This window comes from Mandrillus leucophaeus, unplaced genomic scaffold (genome assembly GCF_000951045.1).
Source record: "Mandrillus leucophaeus isolate KB7577 unplaced genomic scaffold, Mleu.le_1.0 Scaffold162, whole genome shotgun sequence".
Lineage (NCBI taxonomy): Eukaryota > Metazoa > Chordata > Mammalia > Primates > Cercopithecidae > Mandrillus > Mandrillus leucophaeus.
Genome location: NW_012101610.1, coordinates 901,196 through 920,216, shown reverse-complemented (window position 1 = coordinate 920,216; position 19,021 = coordinate 901,196). Strand labels below are relative to the sequence as shown.

Below are 19,021 nucleotides of genomic sequence, written 5' to 3'. Positions count from 1 at the left end.
CTCCCAGGCTCAAGCCCGCCTCCCACCTCAGCCCCCTGAGTAGCTGGGACTACAGGCATGTACCACCACACCTGGCTACTTTTTTTTTTTTTTTTTGAGACAGAGTCTCACTCTGTTGCCCAGGCTGGAGTGCAGTGGCTCAATCTTGGCTCACTGCACCTCCACCTCCCAGGTTCCAGTGATTCTCCTGGCTCAGCCTCCCGAGTAGGTGAGTCTACAGGCGTGTGCCACCATGCCCAGCTAATTTTTTAGTATTAGTAGAGACAGGGTTTCACCATGTTGGCCAGGCTGGTCTTGAACTCCAGGCGATCTTCCCACCTTGGCCTCCCAAAGGGCTGGCATTATAGGCTTGAGCCACCACACCCAGCCCACACCTAGCTAATTTTTAAGCAATTTTTAGTAGAGACAAGGTTTTGTCTGTGCTGGGATTACAGGCATGAGCCACAGCACCCGGCCAAGCTGCTCTATTTTCTTCACGGAGTCTATCCGTTCTTGAAATTATTATGATGATTTTTTGCTAGCTTGTTCAGTATGAGCTCCCAGCAAGCTCCTATAATGCTTGGCACATAGTAGGTGCTTAAGAAATCTTTCTAGAATGAATGAAGGGGCTGAATGAGTCATTAGGGAAGCTGGTTTGAGGAAACTTGATCTTGGGCCACCTTCTTGGGGATGTGTGAGCTCCATTTGCCCCTCTGGCCCCTGTGGGACCAAAGTAGCTATGAACTCTGCAAGCTGTTGATTCCTTTGTGCCTGCAGATCAGGCACTGCCCTTGTCGGGGACCTCCTTTGGTACTTGGCTCTGTGCCAGAGGACACGGTGACAACTGAAGTGTGAATGCAATGTCAATGATTGACTAGGGCCGGCACTGGGCTGCATATTTCCAGGCACAAGTTGTGGCTGCATCATTAATAGAGGCCTAGAGGCAACCTGAGTCTCCCTCCTTCCAGGGTGGCGGTCATCAATCCTTGGAGATTAGATGAGAACGGGACTGGGGCTTTGACCCCACAAGGACTAAATCCCACCTGCGTCCTAAGAGGGGTTTTTATCAAAGTCACATTGCAGAAGATGCGTAAAGCACTGTCCCCTCTCAGGTCAGAGGAGCCCTGGCAAGTAGGCAGAACTGGCATTACTCATCCTGTTTAGAAAAAGAGAAATTGGGCCAGGTGCGGTGACTCACACCTGTAATCCCAGCACTTTGGGAGGCCAAGGCAGGTGGATCACGAAGTCAAGAGATTGAGACCATTCTGGCCAACATGGTGAAATCCCATCTCTACTAAAAATACTAAAAATTAGCTGGGAGTGGTGGCGCATGCCTGTAGACCCAACTACTCGGGAGGCTAACGCAGGAGAATCACTCGAACCCGGGAGGTGGAGGTTGCAGTGAGCTGAGATCACACCACTGCACTCCAGCCTGGCAAAAGAGCAAGACTCCATCTCAAAAAAAAAAAGAAAAGAAAAAGAAAAAAAGAGAGAAATTGGAAGCCTGGTTGTAAAAGGCTCATTGAAGTTCCCATGGCTACTGCTCACCCTAAAATCGAGGGATCCTCAGTCCTTGTCCCGGCTTCATCCTGGCATTCCCCTTCCCCTTTCCCTGGCTGGAAGTAATACTGAGGAAGTAAGCCCAGCAGAAATATGGGTAGGTACTTTATCCTATGCCTGCCTGCAGTGGGTGCTTCCAATTCCATGTATTCAAACTCAGAAACTATTATTATTATTTTAAAATTTAGAGACAGGATTTCACTCTGTCACCCAGGCTGAAGTGCAGTGGTGCAATCATGGCTCACTGTAGCCACAAATTCCTGGGTTCAAGCGATTCTCCCATCTCAGCCTCCTGAGTAGCTGAGAATACAGGTATCCGCCACCACACCTGGCTAAGTTTTAAGGTTTTTGTAGAGACAGGTCTTGTTGTGTTGACCAGGCTGCTCTCAAACTTCTGGGCGCAAGTGATCTTCCCATCTAAGCCTCCCAGACTGTTGGGATTACAGGTGTGAGCCACTGCACTTGGCTCAAAAACTATTTGTTAAGAGCTTAATTGTTCCAGGCATTGGACTAGAATCAGAAAACTAATAGTCCGATAATAATAACGAACACATCTGCCACTTGCTTAGAGTATACTGCAGTGTAAAGCAGATTTCAACATACTACAGCCTGTAGTCCAAATCAGGTCTGCTGTTTGAATGTATAAATAAAACTTTATTGGAACACAGTCATTCCCATTTGTTAACACGTGGCTGCCTTCACATTGCATCAGCAGATCTGAGTAGTTACAACAGAGACTGCCTGGCCTGTAGGACCTGAAATATTAATGATCTGGGGCTTTGCAGAAAACTTTTGCTGACTCCACCACTACTCGCTGGGGAGCTTTGAAGAAGTTATTCTACCTTTGTGTGCCTCAGTTTCTCCATCTGTAAAAGCACCTCTTATATTGGGGTGTTATGACATAGGAGAAGGGTCTAGAACAATGCCTGGAACACAGCATATCCTACAGGTATGTGTCAGGCCGTGTGCCTTGCAAACATCGTTGTATCTTCCCAACAATGTAGAGGGATCGATCTTTTCACCATCCCCATTTAACAGATGAAAAAAACTGAGATTCGACGAGAGGCAGTGATTGTTTCTTAAGCCTGCAGTAAGGATTTAGATGCAGAGGGGAGTGCTGTCAATTCTGGCAATCTCTTTAGAGGACTCAGGAGTGCAAGTGAGATCAGCCACTGCCCTTGTGATGCTCTCTGTAGAGAACACGCAATAAGGAGCAGATGTAATTCTTTGAGGCCAGGGTCTTGACGGGGAAAACACAGATGCTGTGAGGCCACAGAGGTGGAGCAGGCACTCTGGCCTGCGCAGTCAGGGGAGACTTCCTAGAGGGGGTGATGATGAAGCTTCCTGTATGGCAGAAGAGGTCTCAGGCACTGGTTTCCCTGATGAAGGGGGCTCAGAGGTCAAATGCCTTGGGGACCTTCTCTGCTAGTTTCATCCACAGTCTGGAAGTTGCCATATTGTTACTTTGTCACCTCTAAGTGGAGTCAGGTCTCTCCTGCCCTTCAGGAAGGGAGGTCATCGCAGCACCTGGGCCACTCCATTAGCAGTCAAGGGCCCCGATGACCTAGGGCCTCCCATTTCCTCATAGCTCTCCTCAGAGTAAACACATCACAAAGGGCTCCTTGCTGGTGTCAGTGACTCCCCCTTGTTGAGGGTCATCCCCTGGTATCCATAGGAAACGGCACCCTCTGTTGCTTCTCTCACTGCTCCTGCCCTCCCTCCCCATGTCTTCTCTCGCCCACACAGCCACCACCTTCCCACAAGCCTGCTGGGAGCTGCAACCCTGCTGTTAGGTGACTGCTCTGAGGTTCTCTTGCGGCTCTTGCGGGGGCCTTGCTCTGGGTCTATCCTGTGTCTTTTATGCCCTCTTGTGTCCGTTCCGAGAACTGCAAAGCATCCTGCAGCCCCCTGGATGTGTGTTTCTTGCAAATAACACTGAATCTGGCTTATTGGAAGCTGGTTATACACCAGATCCAGTGGAAGGCAGTTTTTGTTACTCAAGACTCAATAATTTAACATATATAATGGGAACATTCTACTGGCACAGCTGTTACAGGCGCTTCTGTGTTCATCAGTTTTGTTACTTCCATCCTCCCATCCATTTATCCATCCTGCATCCATGAATGCCTTCATATATGTAACTTTCTAGAAGTTGGGACTACCATATGTGCCATACTAGTACCTTATTCTCTATACATCCTCAACATCAAGATAGGGCTTGGCACATGGTAGCTTGTCAATAAATGGATGTTGAATAAATGAATGAATGAGTTAATCAATGAATGAAATATATGATGATAGAACTTAAATTGTTTGGTAGACATTGCATCCCAAACCTGTCATGTTCCATCATTTCTCAATTTCCCTTTTGGCTAACTAGTGCTTCCCTAGTCCTAGGACTCTGTCAAAATCATTCTAAAGTCGAAGATTGGGAGTGGGAAGTGGAGTTAGAACTTAATCTCTGGTGTCTGGTAGTTTCTAAGCCATGCACCCCACCCTCCCACCTCTTGGTGTTTCTAGGGCCCATCAGCTGAGCTGCAAGCTGTAGTAGAGGCAGCTACATATTCACTGAACCCGTTTTCTTTCTAAAGACAGAGCTGAACTGTATTTCTCAGCCTTTCTTGCAGTTGGTTCAGGCCATGTAGCAGAATTCTGGTCAACGGGGTGTGAATAGAAGTGATACTTCCCACTGTTCATGGCCAGGGCCATGAGCAGTACTCATGGTGACCTTCTACCCCTTACCCAAACTGCTGTCTGGATACAGAGGAAAGAGCAAGTGGTTCCAAGACCCTAGAAAAGGGCAGAGTCACAAGATGGAGGAGCCTGGGTCCCTGAGAGGCTGCATGGAGCAGAGCCTCCCACCTTTACCCTATGGCTGTTAAGTGGACTTCCATGAACATGAAACAAATGTGACACACAAGCACCATTACCTTTGCAGCTGATGGGCTCCGACCTGTTGCCCTCAAAAAACAGCTTCAACTGCGGGGCCTTGGTAATCCCAAACTCCTGCTGAAGCTCTTTCTCTACGGTAATGTCCACTTTGCCAAAGCCGATCCCATTCTTGCCTTTGCCCATGATCTCCACAGCTTTGCCCAGCTCTTCTGCCAAGTTCCTGGATTGCTTTGAGGATGGGTTGTCTGAAAGAGAATGAAGACAAAATTCGAGAGAGTCTTTCCTCGCTCCCCGTCTCCAACAGTGGATTATTTGTTGGACCCGCTTAGCTCCCGGAACCTTTCTTGTGCTCAGCTGCTAATGGCTGAATTTTCATAAATGTGGCAGGATGTGAGACACAATGGTTCATGAAATTGGACAATCTGGGAGATGTCTATCAAGGTTCTTTGGATTCAGTAGCATTGGAAACAATACAACCGTGGTCAACTTTACTCAATCTCTCTGAGCTCCAATTTTCTCTTGTGTAAAGTGGGGGAAAATAATAGTGGTTACTTCAAGGAATTATCAGAGTTAAATGAGATTTATATCACAATCGGCTATAATTGCTCATTGTTTTCTAAGAGATTTATGTGCCTTAAGCCATTTTCTCCTCTCTATAACTCTGTGGGGTAGGTATTATTGTATCAATTTTATACCTGAGGAAACTGAGGCACAACAAATGGCTTACTTGCCCAAGGCCCTATGACAATGGAGGTATGGCCAGGATAAGAGCCCACTCCGTGTGGCTGTCGAGTTCTTCTTTTCTAACCTCCACTAGGCACGTAAACACTTGGCATAATGCCTGGCACAAGTTAAGTACATGATGCATTCTTACTACTGCTTCCATTATTATGGTAAAATTTCTGTGGTCAAAGTAGGACCCAAGCAACCATTACACAAAAGCATGCAGAGTGGTATAATGGACATTGGAGACTCAGATTCGGGGAGGCTGAGTGCAGGGTGAGGGGAAAAAAAAACAAAAACAAAAACAAAAACGCCTATTGGGTAGAATGAACATGACTCAGGTGATGGATGCACTAAAATCTCAGACCTCACCACTATACAATTCATCCGTGTAACCAAAAGCCACTTGTACCCCCAAAGCTATTGAAATAAAAACAAACCTCTCAATAGCATAGGCACGATGATCACATTTATGGAATTTTTAAGAAGTGTATGCACAGGGCAAAAGAAGTCTAGAGGGAAATTTTCCAAACTATTAAAATTTTTTGTTTTTAAAAAATTCTGTGGTCAGAAATTATGGCGAGATAGAGGAAACATAAGAGCTCATGAGCGCCATCTGGTGGAACTTCCTGGAGCTAACAGGCCAAATTGGGCCTCTGCGGTTGCCCGGCATATAATTGGACAGGGGACTTTCCTAGGTAAGGAAGGCCAGGTGTGGGAAGGGCAGGGAGAGGGGAGGTTATGGTGTTCCACTGAGCCCACCCTCTTGCATGGGGGGAATCGAAGAGACCTGAAACTCTCCATTAAGCGGTCTGATCTGGACGCCTTGGCCCCTCACGTTGCTGGACAGTGGGGAGGGAGTGGGGAAGCCCTTTTCTAGAAGCAGTATCAGGTAGCTGGCACGTGACCTTGGCAGTGGAAGAGGCTTTTCTGGCTAAACGGAGGGGACTAAAAGGCGCCCAAGTTTGCCTTTCTTCCTCCTGATAACATTGTGAGGCTGCAGGTCCCTCGCTACCCCATGACTGAGGAAGGGGGCTGAGCCAGGGCAGCGGGTCATTGGTTGCCTTTCAAGCCGAAACATTTTATCTTTTTCACTGCCCCCCATCCCCTCGGTCCATCTGGAGCACCTGGAGAAAGTGCAAATCACCTCTGCCGCGGAGGGCAAGTTCCAAGTCCAACAGAGAGGTGTTTTGTAAAGTGCAGCTCAGAAAGCAGGGCCCCGGGACAGCTGGCTCAGGCCCCGTTGCTGGTCAGCACGCCTGCTCCTGCAATGGGATCTGAAAGTGAATGATCGCTTTCATTAAACTCCCGGTCAACGGACGGGAAGCGGGGACTTTGAGCCTCCCTCCTGGATCGATGCCCCTTCACTGCCTGCTTTGTCACCGCCATCGCCTTCGATACTCCCCATCCATCATCACCAGCATGCACTGGCCAATTGCTGGCTGCTCTCGTCCCTGAGGCTCTCCCTGGCTTCCTCCTGGATGTGGCCATGCTGGGCTCAGGATTGCTGATTGACATAGAATCCGAATCTGAGTTTCTAAGGGCAGAAGCTCAGGGCAAGAGAAACACTTGAAATGATTGTCCAGATGGTAGAGCAAATTTCAGAGGTTTCACACACAACCCAGTGCCCCTGGGTGTCTGAAACGCAAGTGACAGAAAGAGATTGTGGCAACTGGAATGCTGAGTTCTGAGAGCTAGATTGATGGGGCCTATGATAACAGTAATGGAGAGTCATTCATTCATTTTATGCATTCATTCATTTCTTCATTCATACAATGAATCTTTTAGGATATGCCATGTGCCAGGCACTGTCCTGGGGATTGGGGATGTAACAGTGAACAGATAAAAACCCCTGCTGTCACTGGAAAAGGCAGAAAATAAGCAAAATAACAAAGGAAAATAAGTGCTGAGTTAGATATGTGTTTTGGAAAAGAACAGGAGAGTTGGAGGTTGGCAGTAGTAGGGAAATTGCAAAGTTAAGTAGGAGGCTAAAGATGGCTCACTGAGAAGCAATGTTTTAATAAAGATGGAAAGAAATGAGAGAGGAAGCCATGTAGACATCTAGCAGGAGATGGTAATTCCTGGTAAAGAGTCAGTGTATGCAAAGGCCCTGAGGTGGGGCGTGTGTGACATGTTCAAGGTATGACAAGAAGTCCATTGCGTCTGGAGCAGAGTGAGCTGAGGCCAGGGGACAGGTGATGTAGGGTCTTGCAGGCCACTGAATAGACTTTGACTCTTCCCAGAATATAGAATGGTACCAGAGGGTTTGGAGCAGAGGTGGATGTGATCTGAGTTACTTTTCTTTTTTTTAAACGGATCTCGTTCTGTGGCCCAGGCTGGAGTGCAATGGCACTATCTTGGCTTACTGCAACCTCCACCTCCCGGGTTCAAGCGATTTTCCTGCCTGGGCCTCCTGAGTAGCCGGCACAGGCACGTGCCACTAGGCCCTGCTAATTTTTGTATTTTAGTAGAGACGGGGTTTTACCATGCTGGCCAGGCTGGTCTCAAACTCCTGACCTCAGGTGGTGATCTGAGCTACTTTTTAACTGGATTTCTCTGAATATTATATGGAGATTAGACAAAAGGGGGAAAAGAATGGATGCAGATAGACCAGTCAGAGGCCACTACAGTAATCCAGGCAAGAGATGGTGATGGCTTTGGGCCAGGAGAGTGGTAATGGAGGGGCTGAGAAGTGGTTCCATTCTAGAGAGATTTGGGAGGAGGAGTTTGGATATGGAACATGGTGAAAGAGCAGAGTCCAGGGTGACTCTGAGGTTCTGATCTGAGTGACTTAGGATTATGTAGGATTTTTTCCTATGGAAAGATGATAATGATGTCACTATCATCACCATAATGATGATGATATTGATGGCGATGTTGATAATGAGAATAGTAATAATAATAACACGTATTGATCCTTTACGATGCTAAATACTTTGCATAGTGTTCCATGCATTTTCCTGGTTAATCTTCAGAACAACCCTGTGAGTTATCTATGATTGCAAGCAGGAATATCACTGATAAGGAAATGGAAGCTCAGAGGTCTTACAGCTAGTATGCGGTTAGGCTGAGCAACAACTTGAAGGCAGACTAGCTCCAAAGTTCATGCTCTAAATGACCAAATTAGCCAACTGGTCTGAAAAATCTTTCTTTTTCTGGGAGCAGATTGATAGGGGCACGTTTTTCATTTCTTCTGTTCCAGGTGGTTCCCATCAGAGCAGAGACAACCTATAGAGCCAACACCACTCTTTAAAATTTAGAGTCTGATTTTCTGGCTTCTCATTTAAAAAATTTTGCAAATTGGGCCAGGTGTGGTGACTCCACGCCTGTAATCCCAGCACTTTGGGAGGCTGAGGTGGGCGGATCACCTGAGGTCAGGAGTTCGAGACCAACCTGACCAATATGGAGAAACCCCGTCTCTACTAAAAATACAAAATTAGCCTGGTGTGGTGGTGCATGCCTGTAATCCCAGCTACTTGGGAGGCTGAGGCAGGAGAATCGCTTGAACCCGGGAGACGGAGGTTGCAGTGAGCTGAGATTGTGCCATTGTACTCCAGCCTGGGCAACAAGAGTGAAACTCCATCTCAAAAAAAAAAAATTATAAATTGGTTTTCCTTCTGAGTTCTGAAACCTTGAATTCCAAGTTTGTAGGTGTGAAATGAATGCATACACCCCTCAGGTCTCAGCATCTACGTTCTGCCCTGGTCAACTGGAAATGCCAGTTTGGCCGGGTGTGGAGACAATTCACATGTATATTGGCACTTAGGCTGAGCAGTGCCCAGTGGGCTGTAGATGGACAGAGACCCCTTTGCTGTGAGGCCAAGAACGCCCATGGGCCCAACTTCCGTCAGGCCCTGAGCTCTCAGGTCCTAGCTCATTGTCTGCCATATACTAGATGCTCAATTAACATAAATTCCTTAGGTTATCGTATCAGAGGCAGTTATGGTGGTTTACAGTGCTTGTAGCCCAGGAAAGTTGTTTTTATTTTTTTAAGTCTCTGTGACTCAGTTTCCTCATTCATAAAGTGGGGTTATTAATAGATCCTACATCTTAGAGTGATCCTACAAAATAAGACAAGGTGTGCAAAACTTTGGTACAAATAAACATTAGCTATTTTGATGACATAGGAGGAGACTCTTTGGTATTGCTCTGACCAGATTCTCTCTGGGAAGGGAGGGTCCCATGGTGATGTCAGGAACCCCAAGATCTTCTGGTTACTGATGAAAGGGAACAACAATGACCATCACCAAACCATCCATCGCAAGTTCTAGGCCTATTATAGGGCTCTCACGTGGGTTTCAGGGTAAGCACATGGGACTCAGGGCCATGTTACAATAGGCAGTGGCTCCCTGACTGTCTGCTTGGTGTGTGGATGTGCTAATGGCTAATGGACCTAAAATTAATGTTTGCCTGGTCTTTAGTAGAAAACCCCAGGTTCCTCTCTGAGCAGTGAATGTGAGTCAGAGGAGGGGCTGATGGGTGATGGGGAGGTGATGAGCATGGGAACTGGAGTTTGATCCCAGCACAAGGAACTTAAGTCTGCCTTTCTTTAGACCAGTGGTTCTCTATGGGGGACATTTTGCAAGGTCTGGAGGCATTTTGGTTGTCACAACTGGAAAAAGAGATGCTACTGGCATCTAGTGGATAGAAGCCAGGGATGCTGCTAAACATTCTACAATGCACAGGACAGCCCCAGCCCTACAAGCAAAGAATTGTCTAGTCAAATGTCCATAGGGCTTAGGATGAGAAACCCTACTTTAGATCCAACTTCTGATCGAGCATGAAAAAAATATTCTGAGAATATCCCTCTCCCCATTGCATAGGGCCATGCACAGTATACAGAGGTGCTCACAGTCGACAGGGACTTCAGGATTGTCATCAATCTCTTCTTGTTTCTCAGAGGCCAGCCACCAATTTGTTCTGACCATTGCAATGGCCTTTAAGTTTTTAAAAGATCTGTACCTCCCTATTTTTCTGGCCTCATTTTCTACTTCTCTTCTCTTCAGAAACCCTGTATCTTTAGCCACATGGATACAATCTCCCTCACCCCAGGGTATTTTTACTTGCCGTTCCTTCTGCCCTAAATCTGCATGGATCACTCCTTCACCATCTTAAGATCTTTGCTAAAGTGTTACCTTTCTGGGAAAGCTGTCCCTGGCCATCCTATTTAATACTACAGCCTCACCTCCGTCCACCTCATGCATTCCCTATCACTCTTCTCTATTTTTCTCCATAGTACTTCTAACCATAGAAAATACTATGTGTTTTACTTATTTGTTTGTTTATCTTTTGTCTTCTGTCTCCAGGATGTCAGTTCCAGGAGGGCAAGGATGATCATCTGTTTTGTTCACCACCGTATCTTCAGTGCCTACAATATATCTGGCAAATAACCAGTATTCAATAAATACTGAAAGAATGAAGTTTCCAATGATCAGCACAGTGTAAGAAGGTGAATTTAGCACCAGTTTTGGTGTCAAGCTTGGTCTCAAACCCAGGCTTCACTACTTACCAGTTGTGTGACCTTGGGCAAGTGATCTAACCTTTCTGACATTTACATGCTTCATATACAAGATGGGGACAAAGTTATCAAGTGCAGTGCCTGAAACACAGGTGCTTGATAAATGGCCTTTGTCATCATCATCACCACTGTTGTCATTATCATCACCATAACCATCATCACCAGCACTATCATCACCACTGTCATCACCATCATCACGACAGTCATCATCACCAGCACTATCATCGCAGTTTTCATCATAATCACCATAACGATCATGGTCATCAGCACCGTCATCACCATTGTCATTATCATCAGCATAGTTAATAATCATTATTACCAGTACCATCATTGCCATTGTCATCACCATCATAACAATCATTATCACCAGCACCATCATCGCCCTTGTCATCATCATCACCATAGTTAATAATCATGATCACTAATACCATCATCGCCATTGTCGTCATCATCATAATCATTATCACCAGCACCATCATCGTCCTTGTCATCATCACCACCATAGTTAATAGCCATTATCATCACCATCATCACCATTGTCACCATCATCACCATTGTCATCATCACCACCATAATTAATAGCCATTATCATCACCATCATTGCCATTGTCATCATCATCATCATCTTCATCATTATTCCATCCACATTACCATCTCCACATCATGCTCACCATCATCTAACCTACTCCCAGGACAGAATCTTATCACCTCTGCCTTAGGGACAAGCGATAAAGGACCCTAGACAGCTCCTAATCTTATCTTGACCTCTCCCCACTAATGGTAGTTAATCCCCTCTCCTTGATTCATTCAAGTTAATGTAGATGAAGAAAATTACGGGTCAAAGGAAATCTCATTCACCCATCTATTCATTTGTTTAACATCTATGGAAGCCTACCATGCTCCAAGCACAATGCTGAATGTTAGGAATCAGGAGATGAGTAAGATTTGGCCCCCAACATCACGCAATGTACACGATGAAAAGCAGTTTTGATACCATATGGCAAATGCTATGAGAGAGAGGGTAAAAAGAAGGCGGTGGGAGCATAGGAAGGCCTCCCAGCCAGACTAAGTGGGAGTGAAGGTGGACACAGCCTACCAATGAGGGGCATGAACTTCACAATCCAGGTGAAGGAGTGTAGGAAGGATACTACGGAAGCTGCAAGTGCAAAGGCCCAGAGGCTGTAGCCATGGGCTAGATCAAGCAGAAGACCTTAGCTACTGAGTGACCTGATCAGATTTGCATTTTAGAGGAAGTCTCTCTGGGTGCATTGCAGGACAGCACTGGAGAAGGCAGGGAGACCATCTCAGAGGCTGTCGCGGTGGTTCAGGTGAGGTATAATGAGGCCAGAACCAAGGCTGTGGTGGCGGGATGGGGATAACAGAGATTGAAGGGATTTAGAAAGTGGCATCTACAGGATGTGATGATGGATTGCATGTGAGAGTAGAGGAATCAAGAACAACCTTGAGGTTTCTGACTTTGACACTGAGTGGATGGTGGTACTGTCAGTGAAGGCAGGACATACAAAGCAGCAGATTGTTGGGACCAAATCAAAGATGTTGAGGTCTGTTGTGGACATGTGGCATTTGGGACTGCGAGGAACATTGAGAGGAAAGCTCCCTCAACCCCTGGCTCTTGACCTGGAGTTCTCAGAGAGAAGAGAAAGCTGGTCATCCATTAAGGATTTGAGCGACTCGGGCGGTCCCTGGGGGCAGTATCTGAAAATAATCTCTTTTTCGAAGAGCCCATTTACCCTTAAAGAAAGCTTTTATAGTGCTTTCCCCAAGTGATTTGTTTTTCCAAAGGCCACTTTAGAAAGCCTGCTAATTTTTTTGAGAACTCATTTTGAATTTAATTGTGTATTGGCAGGAATCAAAGATTCAAATGTAATGAGATTAATTGAGTGTCCCTTTTAGATAAGAAAATTTTTGCTGCTGTCGAGTTCACTGCTCTGGAATACCTGCTAGTGGAAAGGCTTTAGCTTTGAAGTATGCACATTGGTTGTTGTCGAATGCAATTGAAGAATGTGAAATTGATTGGCTCCCTCTGTAGCCCCAGATTTAGTGTCAGTTCTTATGTCATAAGAATTAAAGAACCATGAACTCACCCTTCTGCCCTGGTTAAAACAGGGCAGAGCCTACTATTCTCGTGCGGACTGGACAGGTTTCCCAGCCTTATCCATCCACTACACCATTTTTGGAAGGGGAATGTGTTGAGGTGTGTTTTGTGGTTGTGTAAATGTATGGCTCTAAGCCTTTCAACACCTCCATTGAGGGTCCCAGATTAGAAATTAGGGCTACAGCAAAAGAGATGGTTTGGATGTTTCATCTGTGCAAACCATTAGTTTATCAGTTCCACAGCAAGTGGAGTAAGACTGCAAGGTTCTCTGCTCTTCCCTGTAAAAGTAACCATGAAACAGATGCACAAGTGCTGGCCTGAATTCTAGTGTGGATGAGGGATGTGCAGAACTAGCTGGAGGATTCGTTCAGCAAAGTGGAAATGCCTGCCCTGCTCACAGGCTCATGTAAAGAAAATGGTCCAGGGTGGATTTCTCTCACAAGGTATTGCTCAAAGGGCTTTGAAGTAAAATCAAACTGGCATCCTGATGAACAGTCTGAGCTAGAGGGAGGTCACAAGCTTGGAACTACGTTGATGAAACTTCAAACAACAGGCATGTTTAGTATTGAATGGAGGCAAAAATGACCCAATTGGACATTCCTTGTGGGAACCATAAGTGTTAAGGGTACAAAAAGAAGGCGATTCATGCTTCCACGAAGTGGCAGCATAACCTAGCTGGGGAGGCACCGGGACTCGGCGGACTGACTTATTGATGCTCCCACATCCCCAAATTTCCTCATGTAAGTGGCACCACTCACAGAGTATACCTCAAATGAGAAGGACAAGGATTGAGGAAGGAGATTGGAAGACCGAATTTCCGGCAAAGAAATAGACTCAAATGTCATGGGGATAAAGCAGAGAGTGTGACAGTGTGAGGTTGGCAGGACAGGAATATGGCAAATTGATAAGCATGTTCTCTGACCACAAGGAAAAATCACAACTCAGCTTCAGCCAGTTGTCACCGTGTAGGACTGAGGGCCAGTGCTTCCAGATCTTCTGATTTTTTGAAGAGCTGATGCAAATTCAGTTTTAATTGTGACATGTTTCATTTCTTTTAAACAGTGCATGAGCCAGCTGCCAACTCATGGGCTCAGTTCCTGGGCTTCCTGTTGTATCCTTAGTTTCAATGTTATGGGAAAGAGTAGGAGTCATAGAAAAGAACTGTGAAAAAGGAGCCAGAGAGGTCCATAGGAACCAGAAGAGATTGAGTTCGTGGAAACCAGGCATTAGGGGGTCTTGGCATGAATATGCAAAGAAGGTCAAGGAAGGTGAGGGTTGTCAAGTGTCCACTGGATTTGAGAAACAGCTGTCCCTTGAAAGCTAACCTGAGCCACAGTCAATAAAGGCAGTCTCTTGGAGAAAATAGTTTTTGACATTCCTGCCCAGAAGAGAAATCTTTTCCTGGTGGTTCACTGTCTTAAAGAGCTTATTCCACTAGGCTGCCTCTCAGCCCGCCCAGCCTTGAATTACTTCTGAACAAAGGTCATTTCAAGGCTTTTACAGCAAAAAGCAGGTGCAATGTGACTAAAGGAAGGCAATGTTGTGGGTTCCCCAGGCCTGGTTTCTTTATCCTCTTGGGGTACACAGTCATACTACATTTCCCAACCTCTCTTACAGATAAGCATGGCTATAGGGCAGCGATCTGGCCAGTGAAATGTGGGTAGAAATGATGTACACCAGTGCTTTCCACACTTTAATGTACATGAATCACCCGAGAATCTTGTTAAAATGCAGATTCTGATTCAGTGCATCTAGGATGAAACCTGGGAGTCTGCATTTCTTTTTTTTCTTTCTTTTTTTTTTTTTTTTGAGACGGAGTCTCGCTCTGTCACCCAGGCTGGAGTGCAGTGGTGATCTCGGCTCACTGCAAGCCCCGTCTCCTGGGTTCACGCCATTCTCCTGCCTCAGCCTCCCGAGTAGCTGGGACTACAGGCGCCCGCCACCACGCCCGGATAATTTTTTGTATTTTTAGTAGAGACGGGGTTTCACCATATTAGCCAGGCTGGTCTCAATCTCCTGACCTCATGATCCACCACCCTTGGCCTCCCAAAGTTCTGGGATTACAGGCGGGAACCACCGCGCCTGGTGGGAGTCTGAATTTCTATGAGCTCCTGAGTGAAGCTGACATTGCTGGCTTATGGCCTATACATTGAGTGGCACAGATGGGTATCATTTCCAGGCCTAGCCTGACCCAGAAGCACATCTTGGCCTCCCTCTCCCTTTGCTGGCTGGAGGCAGAGGTTTCTGTGGAGTACTCTAGGCCCTAAGGAATGGCTCAGGCCCTAGGTAGAAGGAGCCTGGGTGCCTGAATGATTGTATGGAGCAGAGCTTCTCTGCAGGTCCACCTGGAACTAAGATGACATGGACCCTTATGAACCTAGATTGTTATAGCAGTTAGCTTTCCCAATAAATACAGTGATTTTTAAGACAACTAGTCAAAATTAGAGCAAAGAAGAAGTTTGAGTATTAAAGTGGGCAATACATTCTAGAATTTATTTCTTTAAGTGATTTCATTGATCTCATCTTAATTGACCCCACAATATGCAAAGAACTAATAAGACGCTTGGCACATTGAAGTTAGCCTATAACCTTGCATCTTGTGGCAAATACTGAGAATCAGCCATTTATAACCTCCTTTTGTTTTGCTTCCTCAGCTAAAGAGGTTGGAAACCTAAAATATTCACCATTCCAGACTTCTCAGTTAGAAACATCCATGGGCCCAAGTTCTAGCCATTAAGACGTTACCAAAGTAATTGGATGCAGCTCTGGGAAAGTTTTATTTTTTTAAAGGGACATAGGTGGCTGATGTATTTTATCCCTTTGTTGTTTGCCTATCCCTTTTTGTTTCTAGCTGGAACATCCAGTGCAATGCAAGAAGCACAGCAGCCGTCTTGTGACCATGAGTTGTAATGTGTCAAGGATGAGGGAGTAAGAAAATAGAAGGAGGCTTGTCCCTGAAGCTGTGGAGCTGCTATACCAGGCATTGACTGCCTATCCCACCTCACACAGTGTGTGAGATCAGCTCTTGGATTAAGCCAGCTGCTATATTTGGTTAGTTTGACTTTTTTTAAATGTCATGTTGAAATTTGTTCCCCAGTGTTGGAGGAGGGGCCTAATAGGAGGTGTTTGGATCATAGAGGTGGATCCCTCACGAATGTTTTGATGCTGTCACCAAGGTAATGAGTGAGTTCGCACTCTATTAGTTTCTGTAAGAGCTGGTTGTTAAAAAGAGCCTGACATCTGCTGCCCCTCCCTCTTGTTCCCCTCTCATATGTGATCGCTGCCCACACCAGCTCCCCCTTCACGTTCCACCATGAGTAGAAGCAGCTTGAACCTTTCGCCAGATGCCCAACTTCCAACCAGCAGAGTTGTGAACCAAATAAACCTTCACTGTTTATAAATTACCCAGCCTCAGGTATTCCTTTGTAGCAACACAAACAGATGAAGACATCACCATCAGCAGATTCTTAATTAGTTGCAGTTGAACTCTGTCCTAACTGACACAGGGTTGATGAACTGCATTTGCCTCAGTGCCACAGGGCAAGGGAGAATGGGAGCTCATGTTTATTGAGCAACTTCCACATGTCAGGTAATAGACAGCCTCTCAGTTCATCCCTCTAATGACTATACCACTTTCAATATTTTCGCTTTACAGGTGAAAGTGAGACAGGAAGAAACTCACCCAAGGCCACATATGCAGTTTACGGAAGAACTCAGCTTTACACTCAGGCTTGCCTGGATCCCAATGTACATTACACCAAACCTTGATGTTGCATAAGAACCAAGATGCACGAGTGATTCAGGCTAAGAGAGATTCTATAGAATTTACCAGTGCTTGGCATGAGGTCTTTGATTAAATATTGACATCAACAACCATAAATTTTAATGACTTCTACTAACTCTTTGGCTTTGATTATCTATCACTGGGCATTACAGGGAAGCCTAACAGACTATGTATCTCACTTCAAGGCAAACTTCAAGCATCCAGATGCATTTGCATTGGCCTGGGAATCCCTCATGCACTCCAGGACATGAGGGAGCAGGAACCAAGCCAGAGAAGGTCACTCAGCTGCTGCAGTTGGAAGAACCACTTCTGAGGACGAGTTCACACCATTACTTCTCCACTTTAGAGCACCCAAAGTGTACAATTTGGACTATTTTAATTGCATGACTTAATCACACTTTGTTTTAAAGGGTTTCTCATGTCTTGTGACATTCCCGGCTTAAACTGTAAAGTCCTTGAGAGCAGAAACCAAGACACCCATGGAGTCCACCCATGACCTGGCATTGAGCTGCATAAATGTGGGGTGAATAAGAACCCAGTGGTGATAGCTCCTGCCTGTGGAGTGCCCACTATGACAAGGGACTGCATATCTGAACCCACTTTCATCACCACAACAACCTGCAAGAGAGGAATTGTTAACCTTGTACAGATGAGAAAATGGGTGAGGATGATGAGAGTGGAAGCCAACATCTTAAGTTCTTATTATGCATCAGTCACTGTGCTAAGCACATGATTTCACTTAATCCCCACAATAACCCTAGGAGTTATAAATTTTATGTATGTACATATTTATTTATTTATTTATTTTGAGACAGAGCCTCGCTCTGTCAGCCAGGCTGGAGTGCAGTGGTGCGATCACGGGTCACTGCAGCCTTGACCTCCTGGGCTCAAGCGATTCTCGCACCGCAGCCTCCCAGGTAGCTGGGATTTCACGTGTGTGCTACCATTCCTAGCTGATTTTGTATTTTTCTTTTTGGTAAAGGTGGGGTTTTGCCATGTTGCTCAGACTGGTCTTGAACACTTGAGCTCAAGAGAGCCTCCCACCTCGACCTCCCAAAGTGCTGGGATTACAGGCATGAGCCACCACGCCTGGCCTATAAATGTTATTAAATTCCCCATTTTACAGTCAAGTAAGCAGAAGTTCAGAATGCTCAAGGTCACCAGCCCAAGGCCACCAGGCTAGTAAGTGGCAGAACTCAGCCTCTGAACATAGGACTGTGAACCTCTGAAACTGACCTTATCTCACTACATTGCACTCATTGGACTAGAAATAAAAGGGAGTCTGTAAATGGTTCTGGTCAGAGGGCAGCACACAGAGAAGGGAGATAGGGCTATCTCAGAACAACAGCCAAAAGGAGGAGCAAAGGGGAGTGTGGGTGGAGGGGCAGCTTGGGAAGCAGGTGAAAACCAAGAAGGGAAAGGCGCCCTGCCTCCCCTGCCCTGATCTTCCCTGGAACCTTAGGCTCTGCCGAGCCTCTGGGAACCTAGTGCTGGGCAGGCACGTCCTGGAAGCAGGCCTTGGGGACTGACACGGAGCCAGCCATTTTCCAGGAGTGGCTCTGAACACAGGATTCCAATCCAGTGTTCACACCTGCAGTCTAATTCTCTAAATCCTGCCATATAAAGCATGGTACAACATGGGGTCTGTGGTCTCTACTTGTGCTGTGTGACCTTGGGAAAATTGCTGATCCTTTTTGAGTTTCCGTTTCCTCAACTATCAGATAGGGAGATGAATCGTACCCACCACAAGGGGTCGTGAGGATGGAATGATGTCACATTTAAAGCAGCGCTTAGGACAGTGCCTGGCACGCCATGAATGCTCACTATGGGGAAGTTGTTATGAAAATCCCTTACATTCTGTCCCAGGGCATGGCTCGGTCCCAATGCCTCAGGAAGAAGCAGTCTGCTCTGTCCCCCAAAATGTCTGCTGATGCAAAATGTCCAAAGAAAAAAAACCAGGCCTGCAAATCTGATAGCAAAAGTGATGGTCTCTGCCGGGCGCAGTGGCTCATGCCTGTAATCCCAGCACTTTGGGAGGCCAAGGTGGGCAGATCACTTGAGATCAGGAGTTCGAGACCAGCCGGGCCTACATGGTAAAACCCTGTCTCTACTGAAAATACAGAAATTACAACAATTAGCCAGGTGTGGTGGGGAGCACCTGTGGTCCCACCTACTCGGGTGCATGATGCAGGATAATTGCTTGAATCCAGGAGGCGGAGGTTGCAGTGAGCTGGGATTGTGCCACTGCACTCCAGCCTGGGTGACAGAGCAAGGCCCTGTCTCAAAACAAACAAAAAAGTGACGGTCTAAAAATTCCTGTCTCAAGAGCTTGCCCCAGGCTGCCATCCTTTATTTCTCTCTAGTTGTGTTCCAGGAACTTACCACATCTCATTTAATCTTCACTATAATCCAGTGTGTCATTAGGTTCACACCCATTTTATGGAGGAGA

The 19,021-nt window shown here is 46.1% G+C and overlaps 1 protein-coding gene across 1 annotated transcript in view; it reads right to left on the bottom strand.

Moving 5' to 3' along the window:
* The window catches only part of PDILT (protein disulfide isomerase-like, testis expressed), a 50,796-nt gene that overhangs the window by 25,868 nt on the left and 5,907 nt on the right, over nucleotides 1–19,021 (bottom strand). The window contains exon 3 of the mRNA XM_011976065.1: nucleotides 4,470–4,676. Coding sequence (XP_011831455.1) covers nucleotides 4,470–4,676 — 207 coding nt within the window. The remainder of the gene's footprint in view (nucleotides 1–4,469; nucleotides 4,677–19,021) is intronic.